The sequence below is a fragment of the Gopherus evgoodei genome, chromosome 3 (genome assembly GCF_007399415.2).
Source record: "Gopherus evgoodei ecotype Sinaloan lineage chromosome 3, rGopEvg1_v1.p, whole genome shotgun sequence".
In the NCBI taxonomy this organism is placed as follows: Eukaryota; Metazoa; Chordata; order Testudines; family Testudinidae; genus Gopherus; species Gopherus evgoodei.
This window is the reverse complement of record NC_044324.1, coordinates 49,798,249-49,824,425: the sequence shown is the minus strand read 5'-3', so window position 1 is coordinate 49,824,425 and position 26,177 is coordinate 49,798,249. Positions and strand designations below refer to the sequence as shown.

General features: G+C 41.4%; 1 protein-coding gene across 1 annotated transcript in view; it reads right to left on the bottom strand.

The window, feature by feature from the left end:
* MYOM2 (myomesin 2) overlaps positions 1 to 18,588 on the bottom strand; it is a 133,345-nt gene extending 114,757 nt beyond the window's left edge. Inside the window, exons 1-5 of the mRNA XM_030555564.1 lie at positions 18,506 to 18,588; positions 5,985 to 6,118; positions 4,630 to 4,752; positions 1,000 to 1,138; positions 647 to 804 (exon numbers count right to left, since the gene is read on the bottom strand). Of these exons, the coding sequence (XP_030411424.1) occupies positions 647 to 804; positions 1,000 to 1,138; positions 4,630 to 4,752; positions 5,985 to 6,091 (527 nt within the window). The 5' untranslated portion in view covers positions 6,092 to 6,118; positions 18,506 to 18,588. The remainder of the gene's footprint in view (positions 1 to 646; positions 805 to 999; positions 1,139 to 4,629; positions 4,753 to 5,984; positions 6,119 to 18,505) is intronic.
* Between the last annotated feature and the right edge of the window lie 7,589 nt (positions 18,589 to 26,177).

Here is a 26,177-nt window from a genome sequence, read left to right as displayed (position 1 = left end):
TCTCAGATTTTTGTGGAAATTTGCCTCTTACTGAGGTTTCTGACTCTTGACAAGACACCTGATAACTTACCCCAGTTAGAAACTTTGGTGGTAAATTTCAAAGATCAAATTCTCCTCCCAGTTGTACCATTTTAATCCCATCATTTTCAGTGAGGTTGCACCATATAACTGACAAAATAATGCACTCCCATCTCATCAGGCATAGGCATTCTCTCTCGCTTTCCAATGTTAAACTACTAGATATTATTGTCTTGGTATAAAACATCATAAATATTTACCATTTAGCAAAACTCAGTGTATTTTACCACTTGCTAGATTATTATCAGTTAAATTAATGACCATTTTTTATAGTCATTCTGAATTATATATTTACTTGATACACTACAAAAAGTTTGTCCTTTTGCTCCTTTAACTCCAGTATCCACAACTACTATCCAGCATATCTATGAGAATTATGAAGGGTTTTTAATATAACCATTATGAACATGACACTGAAGTATCCACAACTACTATCCAGCATATCTATGAGAATTATGAAGGGTTTTTAATATAAGCATTATGTACATGACACTGAATAGTTCTGTCAGAGCTACCAAATGGAAAACAAACATAACACTGGTTTTAGAGGGCTGGAAAGGCCTCTTACCATTGTACAACAGGGGTAGGAAATCCTTGTACAGTGAAGTAAAGCCTCACAGACATTTTTTCCCAAACAGTATGAGATCTCAGTCGTACCAAAATTTCAGGAGCTCGACTTATACTTTCTCCAACGGTGTATCTTTCCAAGGCCATTTGTTCTTCTACCTATTACACAGGATAGAAATAAAAAGCGGAGAGAAGGAGCATTATCTAGCACCAGTGTCAGAGAGTTAGTCTGAAAGCTAGATGCAAATATTAACAGATGCAAACTACTGTTGGGCTCTGTGAAGCATAGTTCTAAACTGCAATGGAGTTTAGAGTTCTGCTCGGAAAGGCAATAAAATTGTTCTGTTACAGTACCATCCTTTGTATGGTAACTCTATCCAGATGTTCTCTTGCAAGGAGTCTGGCTGAATGAAGCTCTTCTTCCACATCAGCCAAATTGGCAGCAAACCGGATCCTCTTCTCTTCACTTATATCAGACTTTTGCTCATGAGTCCTGAATGGTAAGAGAAAACTATTTAGGATTAACCCAGCATCAAGGCTTTACTATTGTCACTGATACACAGCAGGCAGATGAGGGCTTGGAAGTCCTATTAGCAGCATTACGCAGATGCAGATTCTATAATGTGAACTATTTCCCTCTCTCAAGATCTCAAAACAAATGTCTTAAAAACTGCAAATGAATTAACCTTCTGTTTGCTTTCTCATCCCTCTGAGCATATGAGGCCAGATCTTCAATGGGAATTACGGTAACTGGAAATGTCCCACTGAAGTCAGTGGAGCTGTGCCGATTTATCACAGCTAAGGGGGTGGCCCAGGGATTCTGGAAACAGTTAAATAAAAACAAAATCTACAGAAATCAATAGTAAATTCCCTAAGACTATCCAGCCTCTTTCCTTCTTTTCTCTACCCTTTTGTGGTTTGTGTATTATTGTTTTCCCCTCTCTCTGTTTCTGTTTGTTCTTATTTGTATCATTATCTATATCCCATATTTTGTAGAAGATAAGAATCATCAACATGGAACTCTAATATCTGGAGATCAAATCCTGGGCCATTACCCTGTTCATATACCAAGGGGGTAAAAAGCAGTAGTATCCTCCCCTCAGGCAGTGAAGCACACAATAGTGACTGCCTCAGCCCAGTGGCTGAAGCAGTTTCTGCAGGCTCCCTACACAGATCCTCTGGCCTAGCCATACACACTGACTCTGTGGGTGCTGGAGTACCCACAGGGAAAAATTAGTGGGTGCACCGGCAGCCAAGCTCCTTGCCCCGCTCCATCCCCTCCCACCCCGTCTCACTTCCTCCTCCACCTCCTCCCCTGAGCGCACCTTGTCCCAGCTCCTCCACCCACCTCCCAGCACTTGCAGCCACCAAACAGCTGTAGCAAGCTCCGGGAGGGAGGAGGAGGAGCAGAAATATGGTATGCTCAGGGGAGGAGGCAGGGCCGGGGCAGGGATTTGGGGAAGGAGTTGAGAGGGGGCAGGAAGGTGTGGGGCAGGGGTGAAGTCAGGGTGAGGCCAGGGCAGAGTGGAGTCAAGCACCCACCGACATCATTAGAAGTCGGCGCTTATGCTACCCTCTGCTGCTGAGTAAGAAGCTCATGCAAAATGAATTCACACACCAATCAGGGAATGTGTACCAGCATCTAGGCCAACAGACCCTTCAAAACCATAAGAGCAGAGGCTGGGTTGTCCCTAAGTGAATTAGGGAGGTACAGCAGTGGCTGGAGGCATTTTGCCCATATAAGCCAGGAGTGAGCATAATACCTCCAGATCATGGGGAGTAATGTGCTCTACGGTTGCCCTTATGCGCCTTTGTAAAACGATGTAGCACAAACTACCCCCCTGCAGTCGTTCAGGCACAGGGAGGAGGGCCATGTTCACACTCTCACCTCACACCTACAGGTACAAATGTTCTAAACCATATTCTCCTCTGAAGGAGTGTGAGCACCAGAGGCAAACCTAGCATAACCTGTCAGGAATAGCTGTAAGAACTTCCCTACTGTGCCAACACCCCAGGTCAGGAGAAGCCTAGTCATTCTGCACCCGTCTCTTCCCCCCACATCCTCCCAGATAAGGTATATCTTGGAGAAGGCAGTTAGAATAAGGCTCCTGAAGCATGGAGAATAATGGGGAGCGGTGGTGAGCAATGTGGAGGCACTTGTTCTCAGTAGGTTTCCCCAACACTCCTCATTATCTTAGATTATCAACATGTTTAGGAGGAAGAGCCCCTTCCTCTTTGTTGATGGTTATGGTCCAGGAAGCAATCCACACCTGCTTGCCTTGACAATGGGATGATTCAAGGGAAATTCCGACAAGGTGAACTTCAAAGTTTCTGACATAACATGCCCCTTCCATGACTTTCACTACAAAAGATGAGGATTTAGGACCCAATCCATCACCCAGGAAAAAACTCAGCAGCCCTAGGGCTCACTTCTGATGTATGTCTTATGTTCCTAAAGCTCATGCTTCAGGGTTTCAGCCAGCAACCACCAGGGATCCAGTGTATTCTAGGGGAGAGAGCCAGAGATCTGAGGCAGCCCCAAGCCATCTCTCTCTCAGGTGCTTGGCTGGCTGGTTCTAGCTCACATGCTCAGGGTCTAACTCATCGCCATGTGTGAGGTCAGACTGGCAGTGAATTTGGGACTTTTTACCTTCTCCTGTAGTATGTGTTGGGGGGGCGCATGGGACATTTGCTGGGATTATCTAAGTATCTCTTGCTTGGTCATTTTCCTGCCAATGCAGCAACCTTGAGCACTGGTACACCTCCGTTCCTCCTATTCTCTGCCTGTGGCACATAATAGTCTAGTCCCGTGGGTTGTAATACTTTGGTCTCATTTCAGTTGTGCTTAGTGTGTGGGTGCTGGGTGGTGGTGTTTGTCTGTGATATACAGAAGGTCATACTAGATGATCCAGTGATCCCTTCTGGCCTCCAGCTCTATGACTCCAGTTTACTTCAATACATACTGAATCCAATCCTTATTTGTGTGGCTGTTTAAGCTATTTCTTTGTATAATTTCTTCATAATGTAAGCTCCAGGATTATTCTGCCTTGTGCTGTATCTCTTTAAATAATAAAATAGGTTAAAAATTCAAAACAGATTAAGATTTTTTTCTAAACTGCACCCTGCTTCCAGTGCACATATCTCTTGATGATGGCAAAACTGGCATCAAAGAGATAGTCTTTAATCCTTCACATTATCTTCAAAGAAAAAGAAGAATACATTCCACTTTCTATAGCCTTCATAACATACATTGGCTGAGTCTTTGGTGTATTTACTGTGGAGTATGTCAGGGCACATACAGCCACTTAAACTGATGAAATGGAATATAGTTTTCAGCACATTTATTATAGGACTTCATATCAATGCTGTAACTGGGGCAAGTTATGCTCTTGATAACTAGGATGCTAGGGAGATGACTCTAATACAATTAAGCTGCCCCCAACACGTAATCTTAGTATTCAGTAAGGGCACAGTATATTTGCTCTTATTTTTAGAAGTGTCAGATTCTGTGCAGATTTCAATTTCTTCTTGTTTTAAGTCTGTTTTCACAGCCAACTTGGAGTAAAACCCTGGACTGAAAGTCTAAGAAATATAAGATGTAAGAGACACACAACCCTTTGGTATTCTAACCATGAGATATTAATGAAGAACATAGTGTCAACAAGAAGGCTCCAATCTTGTTGACAGCTCTGTCAATGAACCTACTTTGCCACCATGCTACCTTTCAGAGGTTTCTGGGTAGCTTTTTGCCAACAGCCATTATGAAAACGTGCGACTGCCTTGTTACTGAACTGCAAATTTAGAGCTGTGTCTTACAATAAACTTTCACTGTGAATTCCTGGTTCCATTGATATTGATAGAAATTTTGACCTTGACTTCAACAAAGCCAGGATTTCTCCCTTTGAGTATACAGACAAAAAAAAGTGTCTGTTCCATGGCATTTGACCCAACAAAGCGATTTAAAGGCACCAATGCAAACTTTACCTTTTCCTGTATTCTTGTGACTCTTCTTCAGCTGAGGTGTGCAACCTCCTGGCACAGAGCCTGCATGTAGTTCTTTCTGTACCGGCAGAGGACCTAAAAGAAGCTGCCTGTCTAGAAGCGACCCTTCCAATACAAAAAGAAATCACTGTAAAATGGCTATACAGATAAAGCACGGAATTAAAAAGTTCAAAGAAATTACATTCAAGCAGCTGAATGGAACAACTGGTACCTGTGCGGTGTTGTGAGAGGAACTTACATTTTAAGCTACACATAGCACCTCACACACTGAAGCTGGGTTACATTCACTACCATGCAGCCTTAGTGTCTAATGCCCAGTAGCATTATCTCAATGGAGCCTGTCAGCCCTTTTATTTAATTTAATTCAGTGTATTTATTCACTATACCCCCGCCAATCCTTGACCATATTGTACAATTTTATAAAAACAATTTCAGTAAAATCTCAGGACCACTAACCCCACCTATGGAACATCCAATAGAGAGCACAGGACTCCTACAGTATCTTCCCACTTCTAAACAACAACTCCCAACCTCGTTTTTCTAATCTTTCACATTGGTCTTGTGGCATGTTCTGAAGGCCACCAAATGGGTCTCTGATTAACCAGGGAATGAAATGTATTCCAGGAGCATGTACCCCTCACAATGAACACTCTTCCAGTAGCCCCCTTCCATTTATAGCAGATGGGGCCAAACAACTCAAGCATCTGAGATGATCTGAAGTGCTGCAATAACACCCTGGGAGAAAGATGATCTCAGATAGCCCTAGCAACAGAACTTGAGATATACGGTTCCTTGAACACGTGGGTGAAGGAAAGGCGTTTTGAACATGGGAGAACTGCAACTTGGTATAAAAGGAAAAACAAGAATCCCAATGACCACAACCTGGAATAGCCAAAATGCAGGAGGCCCCAATTCAAGGCAGTGAACATCTTCAAGGAATAAATTCAGAAGGAAGAATTTAAAAACAAAAACAAAAACAAAAACAAAAAACAGCTCCCATGCTTACATACATGCTATAGCAATGATTATCCCTAAAATCAAAGAGAGTTTTTATGAGTCATTACTTTGCTTTCAGGGAGGAGTTGCCAACCTGGAGGTAATAAACTGCTAACAGGGAACCATGACCACTCCATATTGCTAAACAGAAGGGGGTCCCAGCTAGATAGTATGGAAATCATGGGACAGAGGATTCACAGTGTGGAAGAGATTGAGAACCATTGCATCTGAAATTCAGAACAAAGTCACTTTTGTTTTCCTTTTACAAAATCCTACATTTTGAAATGGATTCCCCTGCATTAGAAGCTCCTCTACACTGATGGGAAATGTATGATACTTACTTTCTTGCTGCATATTCTTTGAGCAAGTATCTTGTCTGAATGCTGCGGTAGGACTGATCAAAGTGTTTATGCCTTCTCTGGTAAAATGGCACTCTCTTCGATGACATGCTGCAATTTCTTCCAGGCCCCAACTCCTACAAAATAAGTAATGACAGTCATATTTAGCCACGTCTTTCAACCCATTATGATGCTTTCCTGAGAACCTTACAATTCTGTTATTTGCTGAAGCATTTGTGAATTTACTATGGCCTGAGCAATTCCATTTGATGAATGACAAAGTCATACCTGATTAATATAGCCACCTCAGGCTGCAATCTCACTAATTAAAGGCATGTCTATATTTCCAGGCGGATCTACGGGCAGCAATCAATCCAGAGTGGGTCAATTTATCATGTCTCGTACAGACACAATAAATTGACTGCTGGTCGCTCTAGCGTTGACTCCAGTACTCCACTTCAATGAGAAGTGCAAGGGGAATCGACGGGAGAGCACCACAGTCGAGACACTGCAATAAGTAGATCTAAGTATGTTATTCACATAGCTGAAGTTGCATAAGTTAGATCAATTGCCCCTCTCCACCCCCGATAGTGTAGACCAGCCCTGAGTCTGGCTGGATATGATCAGTACTTGGATGGAAGACCTCATATGACATACTTCCCACTGACTCAATATTAAAGTAATCCCCAAGCATGGAATCAGGAAGAGCTACTGTGCTGCTAGAGGTATTATCCATTTGTGTTCACTAAAAATCCAGTGACCCCTTTTTGCAAAAGTAGGGATGTTACCACCAGTGTCCTGGATAAATTAGATAGTATAATTGTAGTCTGCCTCCCTAAATTCCTCTTGCAGTTTCAGTTGTAAAGGAATTCTTCACTTCCTGTTCTCCTGCCTTAAATGGTCATACAGGATTACTGCAAGCAGCTGAACAGCTGCCACATTCCACACTGGAGGTGGTTGCATTTCAGTGGTGAGTGGAGGAATTCCTATATATAAAGTTTGCAAAGCACTTTGGGACAAATCTTGCGATCCTTAGTCAGGCAAATTCCTAGTGAGGTCAATGAGTATTTGCCTTAGTAAGGACTAGCTCCCTGGAGTGAAGGGGGAATGTGCCAGCCATTACATCCCTTTGTGGGGTGCAGCCTGCTCCCCCATAGCATGCTTGTCTGCCTCCTTCCTACCCCTGAAGGAGTACTGTATAGAGGGACTGAGTCTTTTGTGGACCACAGGAGGACATAAAGACTACTTGAATCTTCCTCATCTTCACTGTGCCCACATTAGGATTAGAAGATTAGCAGATTCTGTTCCCAGGTATGGTCCTCAGGTTTTCACCCATCATAATCAATTATTTTTCCCAATTTCAAGAAGATCTAACAAGTAGCCATTATTACTGCATATATAGAATACAAAACTCAAAGGAGGTTGAATAGAAAAAGATGCATCTTGTAAACTCATTCAGATACTTGCATCAAAATAACTTCTTATTTAAATCAAAGGCAGTGGTAGTGACACATTTTAATCCATGTTCTGTTTCACATTGTAGATCAAAAATGTATAAACTATCAGGCTATACTTTAGAACTGAAATTAATAATATATCTATTCACCTTAACTGGATATTGTATTTTTTGTGATACAGGAATCTTATAACTAGAGCAAGCAAAAATAAAATGAAAAATCACAATTAAAAACAAAAACTAATTTAGGGTGTTTTTTGTTTGTTTTTGTTTTTTTACACACAAAATGCATTAATATAAATATTTATTGAAAACATTTGTTTCTCTTTTTCCATTTTAAATGATTATTTTGATTTTTCCAGTTTAGATACCTGGTAAGATCATTTTTAATTATTTCAAATTTCTAAAAATTCATGTGCAAAAATGTCTTAGTTTGAAAATGGAAAATAAATAGTAAACAAAATTTGATGTCAAATTTTTATAAAAATTTGACACATGAAATTTATAAAAATTTGACACATGAAAATTTTCAAGCAGCCCTAAGGATACCTTGTTTAACTTATTTAATTATTGAAGAATGCATTATAACTGCTTAATTGCAGCAACAAAGTCTTGGAAAAATAGAATTAGAATTCTCAGGTAGCATGTGAGCTTTTCAGGAAGCAAAGGATAAAAGGAGTCCATCCTGCAGTTCTTACTCTAGTAAGTCTCTGATTGATGTCTCTAGCTCTTTTTACAATTAGTTTCTACACAGACATGTAGGTGCAAACAAACAAGCTCCTGGATCCTCTCACTTCCACTATTGACACAACTGTGTTAAAGTCTACCTGTGTTTGCTTTCATTTGTCCAGTTACACTATTTTGTGAATATCTCCACATGTCCTCTGCCATGCACCCAATCCTGCATCTTTTCTGTCAGGACCAGGCAGCGGTGAACCTGTGTGTACCAATCAGTTATCAAGATGTGGTCAGGAGACAAGTAGCAAGGTCAGCGTGAAGCCTGGTCAGGATACCAGGAAGTTAGGTCAGGCACCAAGTTGCAGGTGGGAGGCAAGTGGCAGAGTTGGGGTTGAGTCAGGTCAGGATACCAGGGAGTCAGTGCCAGGCATAAGGTTACATACAGCCAGTGATTTCCCTAGAACCCCCCCGGGGGGTGTACACCCCCCCTGAATTTCCCCAACACCCCCCCTAGTTTTGTGAGCTAGTTACATACCAATTTAGTGACTGTTTGGAAATCTGAATTTAAACTGAAACATTAATACACACTTTAAAAGCTTATACAGTGTATGATAAAATATGTATATCTGAAAAAGTATACTAGATTTGAAAAGTATGAACATAGACTAGCTTTCCTGCTTCCTTATACAGCTGTTTGGTTTTTTTTTATGTCAGCGCATTCATGATGTTGGTCAACCTAATAATATCAAATGATGATTTGTAAGCAAAGTCTAAATGAGCTCTCCCTGACAACTAGTGATGAGCTGGGGCTGCAGGGCCAGATTATATTTACATTCACACCTAATCTACCTAGGTATCCGGCAAACAGAGCTGTGTTGTCCAAGTGATAGATTTTGGCTGGGGTTGGGTTACAAACCACTTGAATGTGGGGGTGCGGTGGGGGATGAAATGTTGTTCTTATTGTATGAGTAAAGGGCAGAAGAACTGTACTTAGCCTGTGATGATTTGAAGGCATCAAGAGAGAGGGTGCGGATCTGTCCCTCTCCACTGTTTAAAGACAGAGCTGATTAGGCTCCATAGATAGTCTTTTGTTCTGTTAAGTGACCACTGCAGCTGAAATCACTGACAATCAGGTCTAAGTGCTTAGTCCTGTTGTGGGGACAGTGTTCCTGTGGGACAGCGTTTCTGTGGAAGAGACAGCCCAGACTGAACTAGCAGTGAGGTTCCCCCACTGAGAGCTCAGCTGAAATGACTGAGAGCTGGTAGAACCTCAAGAGACCAACTCACAGAGGTCACAGGGGCAGGTGGCAGCAAAAGGTCACTGCGCAGGGCCATTGGCAACAGAGCAGTGGAGTGAACGGTGGCACAATGAACAGCCGTGGCCAGAGCAAACAGTGAGCAGCTGGAGGAATGAGCAAGGTGCCTTCTTGTCCCCCACCTAGAAGGTGTACTCACGTGAAAGCACCTCTGAACTCTGAGTCTACTCTCCACTGACCAAGGACAACACCGGTGAGTGGGGTGCGGGGGAGGGAAAAGTTAAATAAACATTTGTTTGTTGGACTATATTTTAGTTACTTTGCTCCAAAATGCTAGATTTGTGACTGGGAATGGAAACTTATATAAATATGTTTCTTAGTAGGCCAAGATTTTGAAAATACATTATTTGCCAAGGTTGTTATCTCACATTGTTGCTATCTTGAGAGGTCATTATGTTTGGGAGTTTCTATACTAAACATTTTTATTATTATAATTAATTTTTACATAAGAATGGTCATACTGGATCGGACCAATGGTCCATATAGCCCAGTACCCTGTCTTACAACAGAGGTGCTTCAGAGGGAATGAACAGAACAGGTAATCATCAAGTGACCATTCCCTGTTGCCCATTCCCAGCTTCTGGCAAACAGGCTAGGGACACTCAGAGCATGGTATTGCATCCCTCCTCATCCTGGCTAATAGCCACAGATGGACCTGTTCTCCAGGAATTTATCCAGTTCTTTCTATAATCCTGTTATAGTTTTGGTCTTCACAGCATCCCCTGGCAAAGAGTTCTCTGGGCTGACTTTATATTGTGTGAAGAAATACTTCCTTTTGTTTATTTAAAACCTGCTGCCTATTAATTTCATTGACTGACTGCTAGTTCTTGTGTTATGTGAAGGATTAAATAACATTTCCTTACTCACTTTCTTCGCACCAGTCAAGATTTTATAGACCTCTATCATATCCCCCATAGTCATCTCTTTTCTAAGATGAAAATTCTCAGTCATTTTAATCTCTCCTCCTGTTTCATACCCCGGATCATTTTAGTTGCCCATCTCTGTACCTTTTCCAATTCCAATATATATATTTTTAGGATGCGTGACCAGATCTGCACATACTATTCAAGGTGTGCACATACCATATATTTATATAGAGACAATATGATATTTTCTGTCTTATTAGCTATCCCTTTCTTAATGATTCCCAACATTCTGTTTGCTTTTGTGACTGCTGCTGCACGTTGAGTGGATGTTTTCAGAGAACTATCCACAATGACTCCAAGATCTCTTTCTTGAGTGTTAATAGCTCATTCAGATGCCATCATTTTGTATGTACAGTTGGGATTGTTTTCCAGTGTGCATTACTTTGCATTTATCAACATTGAATTTCATTTCCATTTTGTTGCCCAGTCACCCAGTTTTGTGAGATCCCTTTGTAACTCTTCGCAGTCTGCCTGGGACTTAACTATCTTGAATAGTTTTGTATCATCTGCAAATTTTGCCATCTCACTGTTTACCCATTTTTCCAGATGAATATGTTGAACAGTACTAGTCCCAGTACTGACCCCTCAAGGGTACCACTATTTATCTCTCTCCATTCTGAAAACTGCTAATTTATTCCTACTCTTAGTTTCCCATTTTTTAACCAGTTATTGATCCATGAGAGGACTGCCCTCTTATCTCATGATGGCTTACTTTTCAAAAGTCAATTTAAATTAAACACATTTTTTTTAATTATATTTTTTTTAGAAATCTAGATCTGTTATGTGTTTTGGTGTAACTTGCATTTTCCTTATGTTAAATTTGCATTATCCTAACAAAACATTTACTTTATTCATGTCTCTTTTATAGGTTGCAGGTCAAAGTGAAAATGAAAAGACAAAAAACAATACAACAATTTTTCCACTCAAAGGCCTCAAAAGCTAACCAAGGTGAAGAACACATCAAGAACCAAGAATATATCAACATGTCATCTGAAAGTTCAAGTGGTATATCTACATCCGACCAGTCTGAAGCACAAATACAGCTGCCTACTGAAGAAACAGTGTCTCCAAAACCTAAAGGCAGTTCCCGATGTTTGTCGGTCAAAGTGTTCCCATTTATTGAAGTTATAAAAGATGGCTACTGGTGCACCTCTTGAAAAAAAGCTTACAAAGAAGAAAAGCTTCCCAGTGCTGTAAATGGTAAAAGTGGAGGAGCTTGGTTTATCAAACCGATCAGCAAAGCCAATGCTGACAAACTACGTGAAAAGGCTGCAAAACACCAGGCCTCTGAACTGCATCAACATGCAGAAAGCCTTATAAGCCCACTTTCAAATCCAATTTTAGAAGTGCTTAATAAGGCTGTTATGAATGCTGGAGACACAACACAGTTCATGTGAACAAACATGGCTGTAGCATCCTACTTTCTATTTAAGCAAGAGATACCACACACTACAAACTGGAGGCCAATGTTAAGTGCATTGTCACTTGTTCATCCTGAATTGGAACACTGGTTCTGAACAAGACCAGCAAATGCTCACTATCTTTCTGCAAGAAATTCATCTGACTGGCTAGAAGCACGGGGTGCAACAGTGAAAGATTCAACAGTTGAAAAAGTGAAGAACTCTCTCACCACATTCAAAAAATTTGCATACATGGCTGATGAATGCACCGATGCAAATAAGCATCAAGTATTAAGTCATTGTGTGCGTTATCTTGATGTCAGGGGTAGGCCAGTAGATGCATTTCTAGATGTTCAAGTTATAGAAGACACATCGGCTGCATCTGTGACAGCCCACATCGTAGAAGAGTTAAATGTTTGTCAGTTGGACCCCAAACAGATGGCTGCTTGTGCATTTGATGGAGCTGCAAACTTCTCTGGAAGACATGGAGTACAAGCTTTGCTCAGAGACAAGTGTAACCCTAATCTCTCCTATACACACTGCAGAGGCCATCTACTTCAACTAGCACTAGTACGAGCTGCAGAATCTTCAAAAGACATTAAAAAAGCTATAAATTTAATGTCTTCATCATATTCTTTTTTCAGTAAGAGTCCAAAAAGACTGAATATCTTGGAAAATATAGAAGATACACTGGGACGGAAGTTCAAATTAGTCCAACCTGGGAAAACCCGCTGGCTTTCTCATAAGCAATCCTTGGCTGTTGTCTTAAAATTACTTCAGCCATTATTACTGGCTTTGGAAAGTATCTACCAAGATGGGATGGATCTAAGTAGTGAGGCTGGCGGATTACTTTTGCTACTACGTTCAGAGAAGACTATTGCCATTCTCTCTCTTGTAAGTCTATTGTTGAAACCACTTGGGTCATTAAACAATGCCATCCAGGCATCTGCTACAACAGTAGTAGATCTCTGTCCAGCAATAGAAGCTACATTTGGATCAATCAGAGACCTATCCATTGAAAAAGTACTTGAAGAATCAAAGACTTCAGTCCAGAAGTTGACTAATGAAGGCATTTATATTGAATCCCTAAGTGAAGAAGACAAGAAATGTTTGTTAAGACAACTGAATAAATACACAGACTTGATTCTTAAAAATCTACAACAGCGACTTCTAGATTCTACTCAACCCTACATAGCTTTTACAGATCCCTGTCCTGTAAAACACCAACAGTTGAGTGGAGTGAGGCACTACCAGCAATGGGGCTGCCATGTGATCAGGACAGAATAGAGAATTTGAACAAAGAGTGGAATATCATACGACGAATGAATGAAGATTTGACTTCAATTTCTTTTTTATCATCACTAGTGGCTCAACCTGATCTTTGTGTTTTGTTTCCTGGGATGAAAGAAGTAGGAGTTCATCTCTTGCTTCTCCCAGTCACGACAGCTACAGTTGAGCGTTCTTTTTCATCACTGAATAGAATTTCGTGTTCTGAAAGAAGTCGCCTTCTGCCTGATCATGTGAATGAACTAATGAACATATCAGTTGAAGGAATGAAAGTACCAGACACACGAGAATCCACCAAAAGATGAACGCACTGCATTCAAGAAATTCATTAACAGAGTTGTGCAAAATTATAACAAGAAACCAAGAAGGATGTAGACACAATGCTTCATAGAAGGCTTGAGTAGCCAACTTTAATTTGTCTGATTTTAAAACATGAGTTAAATCTAATAAAACGGCCATGAAACATTTTTCGGTTTTTATTATGGTGCCATACAGGCCATCTACACCTTCCCAGTCTCACCCCTCATTGGCCCTGACACACACACACCCCCGTAAATTCAAACGCCCCTCCCCCCAATTTCAATTCCTGGGGAAACCACTGCATACAGCAGGGAAGTCACAGAATTGGAGACAAATCAGGGTTAGAAGCCAGAGTCTAAGGTTCACAGCAAGGCAAGGTTTGGAGCAGAAGTAAGCAGCCAGTCTGCATCATTTCTCAGTCAGCCTCCCATGATGGCATCCTGGTTTATATACTAGCATGAGCCAATCAGTGGTCTGCAGAGGGCTGCCACTTGCACCCTGCTGGACAGTACTTCCTGTAGGGCAGGGGTAGGCAACCTATGGCACGCATGCCGAAGGCAGCACACAAGCTGATTTTCAGTGGCACTCACACTGCCCGGGTCCTGGCCACCGATTCGGAGGGGATCTGCATTTTAATTTAATTTTAAAGAAGCTTCTCAAACATTTTAAAAACCTTATTTACTTTACATACAACAATAGTTTAGTTATATAGTATAGACTTATAGAAAGAGACTTTTTAAAAACATTAAAATGTATTACCGGCACGCAAAACCTTAAATCAGAGTGAATAAATGAAGACTCAGCACACTGCTTCTGAAAGGTTGCCGACCCCTGCTATAGGGTCTAGAGTCACAGGATCCTCCAGTAGAACATAGCCTAAGCCTCCAAGGTGATGCAGAAGCATTGGTGGCCCAGAACCCGCATGGTCTCAGGTTCTTACACTTTCTATGCATATAACTTTTACTGAGACCCTCAGACCAAATGTAGGTCAGCAGAATCAGATGCTGGTGGATCAGGTTCTGCTACTTTGAAGTTCATAATTCTCTTCTGAAAGGTCATCAAGTCCAGTCCTCTGCCTTCACTAGCAGGACCAGGTACTGATTTTGCCCCAGATCCCTAAGTGGCCCTCTCAAGGATTGAACTCACAATCCTGGATTTAGTAGGCCAATGCTCAAACCACTGAGCTATCCTCAAAATGAGATAAGATAGGGGACACTGTGTTCTCTGTGGGAAGTCTTTTGTTAGGTCTGGTCCTGTTTATCTATTGTGATACATTGTATTTATGATATTTTATTTTTCTGAGATGGATGGATTTTGCCAGGTTGCCTGGGACAGAGCTAAATAACACCATATGTGGGTAAGAATCTGACCTCACTGAAGTCAATGAGAGTTTTGCCATTGATTTTAGTGGTTCAGGAGGTCACCTGTGGCACTTAAGATACTAGTAACAGACTGGAGACCAGGTTCCAGTAGCATTCCCATCAGTGCAGCTCAGCCAGTGTTAGTAACAGAGGGAATTGTTTACACAAAATCCTAGTGCTGCCACCCCAAAAGTTATGGTCAAAGGTTGTCAATTCAATTAAACATTCACAGATAGCAAAGCCTACAGTTGTTTTTCATAGTCCTTGGTCCTAGTCAGGAAAAACTCCCATTAAAGTCATGACAGTCTGGGAATTCTATATGAAGATCTAGGGTTCTAAGGTAGTATCTGGGCCATATTCTGCCCTCTGTCTTCATATGGGACTCCCATTGGTATAACAGGGCAAAAGGTTATTGTTAATTATATATATATAGTGACAAGATGGCTGATGTTAGTGTGGAGGGTCCTGGTGGGTTTCTTGGCAGGGGAGCTAAGATGCGACCTTTTGTCCCTGCTCTTGGGGCACCGAGGACCCTCCTAGTGGCCTTGGAAGGTGGTAGAGCAGGGAAGCGGGGAAGAGGTCTGGGTTCACTCCTCACTCTGAGCCCCAGCCCTTCTCAACCCCAGCAGGTTCTTACCCCTTGGGTGGGGTACCATCAGTCCTTAGACGCAGAAGGAGGAGTTTCTCTCCCCTGCCAAGGCAGAGTCTCCCTTACTTCAGTTCTCTGGTCCTCAAAGTCTCATGACACACATCCAAGCTCCAGTCCTCCTTCTCCCTAACTGCCTAAAGCAAGGGGGTTTATCAGGATCCTGAAAGGGCCTTAATTGACCGCAGGTGCTCCAATTAACCTGTAGCCATCTTCCTAGCCTACAGGGAACCACATCTTAATTAGCCTAGGGCTTATATATTTCCCCTCTACCATTCTCCCATTGCTCCCTGGCCCTCCTGTATCATTATATATATATAGATATATATAGATATATATATAGAAATTCTGTTACAGTAACTCCCATGGACCCCAATCAAGATCAAGACTCCATTGTGCTAGGCACTATACAAACACAAATACATGGTCTCTTCCCAGATGATTAGAGATTCTAAGTAAAATATAAAATAATTTAATTCATACTTCTATTTAGCAGACAAATTAGATTATTCAAGCCAGTTAGAGAGGGTCACATTTATCTATACAATATATGGTAGTTAGCCACAAGTAGAGTGAAGGCAGAGTTCGGGGTCAGGCTATACACAGATTCATAACACAATAATAACTTTTGCAGCTTATCAAGAACTGTGGGACAGGCAGATACTTCAAAAAGTGAGTGCATTCATGGCAAAGAAGGTTAGATGTAAAGCTAGCTAATCAGATAAATAATTTAATTTAAGATTTAAAGGACCAGTGGTAACTCTAATAAACTCATAAACACAGCCCCTGAGCACTGGCACTCCCGCAATAAACTGGTCAGCAGGAGTATCGACTGCTGTGAGATGGAGAATATGATTGTGCTCCCCATAGACAACTTGCGTTCCCATGGCCAAGGAGGAGAGGTAGAATCCACCACCTCTGCAATCCATTTCATCTATCTTAATTGCCCTGCTGCTTGCAGATTTGCTTCTCTTCCCCATTGCCAAGTCTGCACCACACAGTATGTACTTTCTCTGCTCGTCTCTGCCCTTGTCTGGCTGTAAAAGTGCAAAGAGTGATTGACAAGCTTTTGCCTGCTCTGACTGAGCCCTACCTGGGTATGCTAGCTGAAAGATCAGTATAGCCTGCTCCTTTGCTTCTGCACATCTCCTTATTCTTACTTTTCTGTAGGAATCTCATCGCTTCCACATATTTTGCAACATGTGCCTCTACTCATATTTTTCCATAGCTGCTGTCCAATGCCTGCTGTGATTACACCCACCTAATAGTTACACTATTTTATTTTATAACTTAGTGAAGAGTAAAATATGCTCCGTTTTGGGTCCCCTATTTTTCCACTTTGCACCCCATTATGTGAAACTGTTAGATCACTAGAATATCTTTAATTCCCAGTTGCCTATTCAATATTGTAAAAGATGGAAGAAAAGAAACTTCCATTTGTCACTTAATTCAAATGTCTGTATTCCAGAATTACCCTAAGGCCTCAGACAGAACACATCAAGCAATTTCCAGATGGCCACATTGATCTCTTAGAAATAAAGACACATTCTCTCATAGCTTAATATGTAGGACTCACATGGAAGCCAATGGAAGTCTTGTGTAAAGATCAAGGGTCATCTGTGGCTCTTAAATATCACAGTCAGGAGATAATTAATCAGGATGGAATTGAATTTATGGGATCTGGTGTTACTTTCCCTTTTTTATTCATGAAACTGCTTAAATGCTGATGTTTCTGTGTAAATACTTGTGTATTCAAAAGCCAAATACAATTATAGTTCTCAAACTGACATAATCTTTAGGACTAGATTATGCAAATTGCACATAGTCCTCAATAAGGAGCAATATGAAAGCAGTTTGGCTCAGACAGGCAAGCTCCTCCTGGACCTTCCTAGTGTCCAGGGAGGCTTTCCACACGGCTTCACCCCTTCATTGGTGCATATGCTCCCCTGTGCAGCCATCCAGCTCTGCTTACCAGCACAGAGGTAGGAGACGGAGCCATGGCCATGCCTCTCAGACACCCCTCCTCACCCTCTTGGGGCACCATGAACCTTCAGGGGAGTAGGGAGGGAACAGTTCTTGCATTTCCATGAGTGTAAGAACTGTAATTCTGCCTGGCCCTTATGTGGGCTATATAGGGGTGAAGGCTCCTTTTTTAACACTTCCCACAGTGCCCTATGTAAGATCCAGGCAGAATCTGGCCCAGACAGAGTACATACACTGATTAACTTTTCTCCAGAAGATTTTAAATGTTCAAAGCAAAAAAAAAAAAAAAAAGATTTTACAAACATTTTGTTCTGACTTTTAGAAAGAGTCCAAAGTTATTAAAGCTGCTGACACAAGAACTGCATTTGGCCCACTAAATATAATCCGCACGACCTGAAATGCACTCATCCTAACTTTCCACATACAAAAGTAGTTTGCAACAGACTCTCTGTAAAGTATGGAGATTCCCAGTCACATTGTAAATGCACCCTGTCCTTTTAACTGGAGGACAACGAATGTGGAACAGTGAGATAGTGAAAGTGAGTGGCTGCCAAGCATTCCAACATCTATTATCCTTCATTACAACATTCTCATTGGCTCTTATGTGTAATCACTCAATTCCACTATCTCTTTCTAGCAGGCATAATTACAAGAGCATGAGCGCAATTCCAAAAGCTCTATCAGAGGTATTTTGATGGAATTTTTCAGGAGGATCAACACACGTCAAGGAAGTCAAAGCAATAACAATCAGAAATCTATCTTTTAAAGAAAGGTACTTGAAACTATCACTGACAAAATTAGAATAGAACTTTTGGTCCCAGTTACATTATGTTTATATTCTAGATTAATTTTTTTTTCCTTTTTTTAAGTAAATACAGAAGAAAGAGGAACTCTGTATTTGGAATAAGGAAGGCATATAAACCCACCTGCCTTGAGTTTGTATTTATGTAGAAAGATAATGATGAAAATATAATAATATTCATTAAAATAAAATTAATGAACAGAATAAAATCATGCAATATTTTCCCCTCCTGTTGTCATTTTTCTTTTATTTGTAAATAAATTATTTTCCACAATACGTGTCATATATTTTGTACAGAAAAGTATATAACATTTTTCTATCATCATTCCTGTTGATTCTGAATTTTTTAAAAAATGGAAACATACTTACCTAGGGAGAAAGAAAAATTGCACAGCTGAGAGGACGAACAGCCTCACTCAGCTTAGCCGGCTCTGGCTGAGGAAAACAAAAATAATTTCTCTCTCTAAAGAAAGGCTACTACCCCTTCGCGCCCATTTATGGGCAGATGTGTTGCTATATATAGAATCAACTGATTGGTTCTCCCAAGAGTGAGGTCAGTCTAATAGGCATGAAAGTGTAATTTAAAGGGGAAAAAATCTGCCATTTTTTTTAATATTATTTTTTGAGCTGGGAACAGATCTCTCTCCTAAAAAGAGCAAATGTTGACCTAAAGGTAAGGATTGCCCTCCACCGTCATGTTCTGTGTGAAAGTGGTCCAAGTCAAGGATAAGAAAACTATTTAAAAAATCTCATTTTTTGTGTGTAGGTGAAACGTAAAAAACAATAATGATTTCAAAGAGTAAGGAGCCATATACTTGTAAGTCTTATTAGTGGAGACTTAAAATCCTCCTGGTGCCTTGAGCTGTAAATTGAGCCTCCCCAATGCCTACTTAAGGGTTGCTTGGATTATAAAAAACATCCTCACCATATGTTAAGCCATGTCAACTATATTAGAAAAGCCTTGTTAACATGGGAAGAAAGAAAGAGCCCCGCTCCTACCCACTTACCTCCAAAATCTTAATCATCAATCAGTTAACTTGCTGGTTAAAAAAAGAGGTGTTTCTGCCTACTGTATGCACAATATGTAACACATAAGGAATGTGCATGTATATGATATGTAGGTGTATACAGAGGCAGAAAAAATATACACACAAAGGGCATTATCTTAGGAGGTTCTGAATGCCCCTATTTCCCACTGATTACAATGGAAGTTGGCTGTCCTCCGTACCTCATAGGATTGGGACCATACATTTATTCAGTGAAGGATTAATTGTTACCAGATTTATGTGAAGACAACAAGGTAGCACCCCAATTCACATGTGAAGGAGTGGACTCGAGATACAAGTGGGTGAATGACAATATAAATACATCAAGAGTTTCTGGTGCCTGGCATAACAAACTACATGAATGATTGCGTCTTGTAAATCAAAGTGTGTGTGTGTGTGTGTGTGTGTGTGTGTGTGTGTGTGTGTGTGTGTGTGTGTGTGTGTGTGTGTGTGTGTGTGTGTGTGTGAGAGAGAGAGAGAGAGAGAAAGAGAGAGAGAGAGAGAAAGGCCTATTAAGTCCTTTTATTAAATGAATCTAATTAAATGCATAACATTCCCTTAAGTTCACAATACTCCCCCAAATTTCCTGTAGAATTCTGGCAAAGGATCTATCCCCCGCTTCTAGCCACTCTGCCCCACTTTGAGTGCTGCCACCCTTTTGCTATAGGCCTCTTCCCTCGTGACATTCTCCCTACTTCTTTGCATCTTGCTAGCCCACTACTTCTGTGATGACAGGTTTCATAATCACTTGAAAGCCCTGCCCATGTCACTGGACTGCTTTACTGGTTCTGAGACATGTTGGCAAAACTGGATGAGCACACCCATACTTGCACTTTGGATTAGAGCTTCTGACCCATTACCTGGCATGGCAGTGACTTGTGTTAGTCCAGACCATGTCTGCCATCTGCACCAGGCTTAAGCACAGTTTGGGACCCTGCTTTTCCAACTGTGTTAATGCCAAGTTCATTTATTTTTAGTATAGATAAGGCTTAAGGTTAGGGTTAGGGTTAGGATTAGGGTTAGGGTTTATAACTCCATCTCCCCACATTTCCTTGTCATCTTTATGGTGGTATGCATCCACACAGGGCCTATGAATAAGGGAATGATTCTGTCACAGAGGTCACAGATTCTGGGACTTTCTGGGACCTCCGGGACTTCTTCTGGGGCAGAGCTGGAGCAAGTGTCAGCCCTGGGCTGTCACAGCAGCAACCCCCAAGGCTGGAGCAGCGCTTAGAGTTGCATCAGCCCCTACTGCAGGAGCAGTGGCAGGACTGGAACAACTACTGGCGTTCAGCCCCCAGCAGTGCTCTGACTGTTAGTCCTGCTCCCCAGGGTATTTTTAAAAGTTGTGGGCTTCTGGGAATTTTTGTTTATTGCCCACGACCTGTCGTTGCTTGCAACTTATTCCCGACTTTTACTAAAAATATCCTTGACAGAATCTTAACCTTAACTATGACTGAGCAATATCTGGACTCCACCAATAGCTAGCACTGTTATTTTGCCTGGCCCTTGCATGGGAGTACAAGATGGGCAGAGTTTATAGGGGCTTTGTTCTTCCTAGTTTAGCTTTCTTACCAATCAAAATTTATGTGGCTACTAGGGATGGGCAGAAAATGGTTTTCTAATCCTCGAAAATTTTCAAGGTTTTGAAATATTTTCCTATCCCAAATTGAGATGATAAGAAGAAATCTTGAAACTTTTCAAGACCCAACAACCAGGGAAAAAACCTCAATTTTGGTCAATCTAAATGCTTTATTTCTATAATTTTGAAACATTTGGTTTCATTTTTGATTTTTTTTTATTATAATTAGCTTATACTTCAAAACAAAATCTTTTTGACCAGAAAAATTGTGGTTTTTTTTTTTATTTTGAAAATGTCATAGCTTTTCAAATGTTTTTCAAAAAAAGCAGTTTGGCAAAAACTACTCTTTCCCACAAGAAGTTTCATTTTCAATTAATTGACACTTTCCAATGAAAAATATTTTGTCAAAAGATTCCAGACCAGCTGTAATGGCTAAAGACAAATGCTAATTAAACCCTTACAAGGCCAGCAGTTTCATTTTGTTGGGATCGTCTTCTCCAGCATGAGAATGGATGGCAGGCAATTTCACCACCAGCTTCCACGTTTCTTTCTGCAAACAAGAGCACCATTAAAATTACATCTCTTTTCAAGCTAAATCTGAAGCAATTTTCCTCTTCCCTCTCTTTCTATGATTCAGCCCAAAGAACAAAAAATAAAAACTGAAAAGCTGGGATAAGTATAAAAGAATATTATAGAAACTAATAGCTGACCAGCACCTTGAATTTTAAAATTGATAGTTTGTATTATTTGGTATTTTAAAAATAATGAGATCACAATTCCCTACTCTGACATTACAACCATGAATGACAGGTGTAAACTATAGATTAGAATTATTTTACAGTAGCTGGCCATGAATTACAAAGTAAATTAGACAGAGTTAGAGCTATTGTGACAATCTGAGGAATTTGTCTATGTACAATTTATGAATTCTACTTGATATTATCAAGTTGTTAGTATGAAATTGCTGTATCATGGAATGCTTTGATGTCAATGTGGAATCCACCATTTGCTGACAGGGGTGTGGCTTGTTTCTCCCAGACTAGATACAGTGGTGGGTCACGAGACCTTTAAATGGTCATTTTTTTCAGGTGGAAAGGCTAGAGAAACCAGTTCAACCCAGTTTCTCTGCAGGGGACTAGAGAAATAGAAAGAGCAAAATTCCCAGCAGCAGAATAAGGAACCAGGTATTGTTAGTGAGACATAAACTCAAGAGATTCACTGAGACAGGATGTTTGGGGGTGGATTTTTGTAGCAGGAGGGTCTGGTTTAAATGATCAAGGGCAGAGAAAGTAGCTGAGATACTGTGATTCTGAAGAGAAACCAAGGACTGAAAGAGAAAGATCCTGTCCTATAGTCAAGAACTGTCTGGAGTGGGGAGGAACCTGAAGCAGGGAAATGCCTATAGGTGAGTTTATTGTTTTGTATAGATCTGTGTATTTCTTGTGCTACCTAAGTAAACAGTAATGATGCTTTACAAAGTTTGTCTGTTTGTTTTCACTATTGGATACCCCTGAAGAGGTAAACTGTAAACCAGAACACTCTCACCTTTGTTGGGATTCTGGGAAATGTGCAAGAGCTGCTGGAGAGGGTTGGGAATATGGCAGTAGTTTCATGGCCTAGGCAACTGGACTGCAGGGTCCCCACTGCCAAGAGGGGTGTCAGACATGAGGTCTGCACCTGGAGTGTGGTCCCAGGGACAGTGTCTGTATTCTGCCCAGTACCAGGAAATATGTGGGATTCAGCATTGAGAACCTCTTTCAGCAGTTTGGCAACTGTCCAGCAGGGGGAGCTCAACCAAATCTGTTACGTCTCTATAGGCAAATAAGGTGCTATGAGTGCATATGCAATGAATGTAGGTTGTTGGCACAGAGACAGCTGTTAGAGTAATTAACATGTAATATATAAGAGCAACAGCTCACCCATGGCTCCCTCTTGTCACCTGTTGTATTTTTGGGTGGCGGTGTTGGTTTTCAGGTGTACCGTTAAGTTCTGATTACACCCTCTGCTTTTAGTGCCTTGTCGTATCTTTAAAAAACTGACCATAGGAATGTACAGCCTGCCCTGTCTGTCTTGGATTACACTCAGGATCTCTTCAACGCAGGCCCTTTATTCAGGGTGTAGTAGGAGATGTCAGTTGTGTGCAAACATGCCCACGGGTCTGTGGCTTCTGGGCTGCAACAAAGCACCATAGTCCAAAGGACACAACATGCAGATGGGCAGGCCTGATCCAACTCCTGTTGAAGGCAGAGGAAAGACTCCCCTTGTCCTCAGTGGGTATTCAATCAGATCCAATGTGATGCAGCAGACAAACAAGGTACATAAGCTAGAAGGCATTGAAAGAGTTAGGGCTGGATTCACAGAGCTGACATAGGTATCCAATGCCTAAATGCTAGGCGCCCTGATGCCCAGTGGAATTCACAGTCCCCAGTTCAGTGCATAGGTTCCCCATGTCTTGTGTGGGTAGAGTTAAGCATCTGAAAAAGGGATTCACAGAAACCAGCAAGCTGAGCAGGGTCTTACCTAAAGCTGCCAGGGTAAAATGCATAGGAAAGGGGTGGGACTTAAGGCCCAGATTCACAAAGGGCTTGAGGCACCTGACTGATTGGCTGGAAGGATGCTCCTGTCTCTGCTGCGGATTCTTGGCTGAGAACCATCTCCTGGAGGTAGGCAGCTAGGTCAGGTCAGCCCTGCTCTGTCCTGTGAAAAAGCAAAGAGACTCTATAGCCTAGTGGTCAGGGCACAAGTCCCTGCCCCAATGAATAGCAAATTTTACGAAGTGGAACAGGTTCAACAGGAGAGATTGAGAGAGCTCTACCCCATAACACCCACTACCCTGGTGGGATTAGGGCACTCACTGTGGATGTGGGAACCATGAATTCAAGTCTCAGCTCCAAAGGAGAGAATTCAAATTCTGGATCTTCCACATCTCAGGGGAGTGTCTTATCTGCTAGGCTTTTGGGTATTCTGGGGACCATGCATACCTATCCAGTCCCCGAAATTCCTGACCTGCTTGTTCCCAGCTGTCTTCTGTGAAGGTCGGATGTGCTGTGAGCACACCTACTAGATGTGGCCCTGCACGTGAGATAACCTGGGGAGGACATGGTTTGAGAATCCCACTGGGGCTTAGGCATGAGCCGTTGTTGTCAGAACTCAGACAGTTTTGCACATGCTCACCGGCAGAAACTTTGACACCTACAGGGTTAGATGGCAGCTGAGTGGTGGTTTCGTGAATATCAGTGAACCCTAAATGCCAGCCTTAGGTGCCTCAAGAGTACTGCTGGCTGTCACCTTCTGGTTATCACTACAAAAGTACTATCCTCTGTTGTGACGTCACTTCTTTTCTGTGCTTCTGGCTGTACATCATCACAACACTAGGAACAGGACGTTGGGGCAGAAAAACAATATGGAAAGCTCATGGGGAGGGATGCGGCATATGGCATGATAGAGATATTGGCAGATACAGAAGGGGATGGCAAGGAAACAGCATTTGTCATATGGTAGTGATGAACTTTAAGCACAGGAAGTGCCTGCTATCCAAAAAGAATCCAGTCGGCTATTATCAAATGTGATACCAAAAGGACATTACTGTCTCAAACATACCAGACTTCCTTTGAAAACTCAAAGTTGCTTCCACCCAGATTCCGGTCCTCAGAAATGTAGAAATTCATCCTCTTCCCCAGGATGCATTTTCTTTGGCCTGCATTCAACAAGGTAACAATAGGATTATTATGGTGCTTAAAGTTGGGAATATGCTTAAGTACCTTGCAAAATCTGAGCCTTTGTATTTACCTTTGCATGACTGATCTCTAGGAAGACTTTCTGAGCTGTCCTAGGTAGAAGGGCTTTTAGTTCTGGGATGCTCAAGCAGTGGTAACCTTAAGCAGTGGTGCACCCACACATGAAAATCTGGATGGTGAGACAGGGAAGAAACCAGGAGAGAGAACATATTAGCCCTGCAGGGGCTTAGTAGGGGACATCAACAGGATGTCCCCTACTAAAAATTTGGCAAGGAAGGGGAAAGTGTCCGTGTCACCCCACAGTGTTTGCACCAATTATCCCAAGGTGTTCATTGGCCATCTGAATGCTGCTAGGTGCATCTTCAGCTTGTTTTTTAAGGTCTTTCCATATATATATATTCCTTGGTTTACCTCTCTTCTGTTCCTAAGGAAGTGACACATCCTCCCAGTTTGTAAATGGATTTTAAAATTCTGTCTGTTAACTCTTGATTTCTTCAAATGTTCCTAGCATAGTGACAATTTTCTATGATTTGGGAGATGAACTATTTGAAAAGACATTTAAAACTGTGCAGTAATACTAATTATTCATTTGATAGTTGGGTAAGGTTTTTTGGGTCCATTTTATGATGGTGGGTGTTGTGCACTGAAAAATCATGGAAAGTCCACTTGGATTTCCTTCACAGCTGCTTAGTTTGTAGTAATTCCCTTGGTGTGAATGTGACAGGGAAAAGTGACTACATAGTCAATAAATCAGGATCTTTTCTTCTCCTCTCCAATTTGGTAGTATTATTAAATCTGGGGTCCAGGTGTATAGCCAGAGATAATGCTCTTCTTATTTGAAAGAGAAGCGGGAAAGGTTAAGTATCTTAAAGTTTCCTAGGCCTGATTACCTCCTGCTCTGTCTGTCACGCTCCCTCTGAGACATTCAGTTCCCTGCAGTTTCGCCAGGCACTGTTCCTGTTTATAAAGGTTATCTAGAGAAAGCAGCAACCAACCCAAGTGATTTAGGTGACAGCAGTGCACAACACATACCTAAGCAGATTAGCATTGGGTAAGCATCCTGGTGGGAAACACTCCTCATCATCGCATAAGGAAAAAGGAAGAAATGAACAGAGAGTTCCCACCTCACTGTCTCTTTGGAAGTTCCCGCACATGCTCCACCACCTCCTTGCTGCTGCTGCTGCTGCTGCTGCTCATTTTTATTTTGTTTACAGCTATTCTCCTCCTCATCTAAAACTAGCCTCTTTCCTTTTCACCTCCTCACTATACAAGAGTGTTTCAGGACAGCAATGTGGACACTACCAGTGCAAATACAAAAGTGTATTGAATATATAAACCGCTTTTTCTTTCTGTGAATTGAATCATGCTCATACAAATGTTCATGACAAATGAAGGGGCTAATGAATTTTATCAAGGTCAATTTCAATTTAGACCACAGTGAAGGTTCACAAATACAGTTTTCCAGATCTGATACTTACCTAACTCATTAATGTGTGTGTAAAGTGCCTCTGAACCACCAATTACATGCAAAGCATGATAAAAGATGGTTACTCACCTTTGTAACTGTTGTTCTTCTAGATGTGTTGCTCATATTGATTCCAATTAGGTGTGCACATGCCGCATGCATGATCATCGGAAGATTTTTACCCTAGCAACACTCGGTGGGTTGGCTGAGG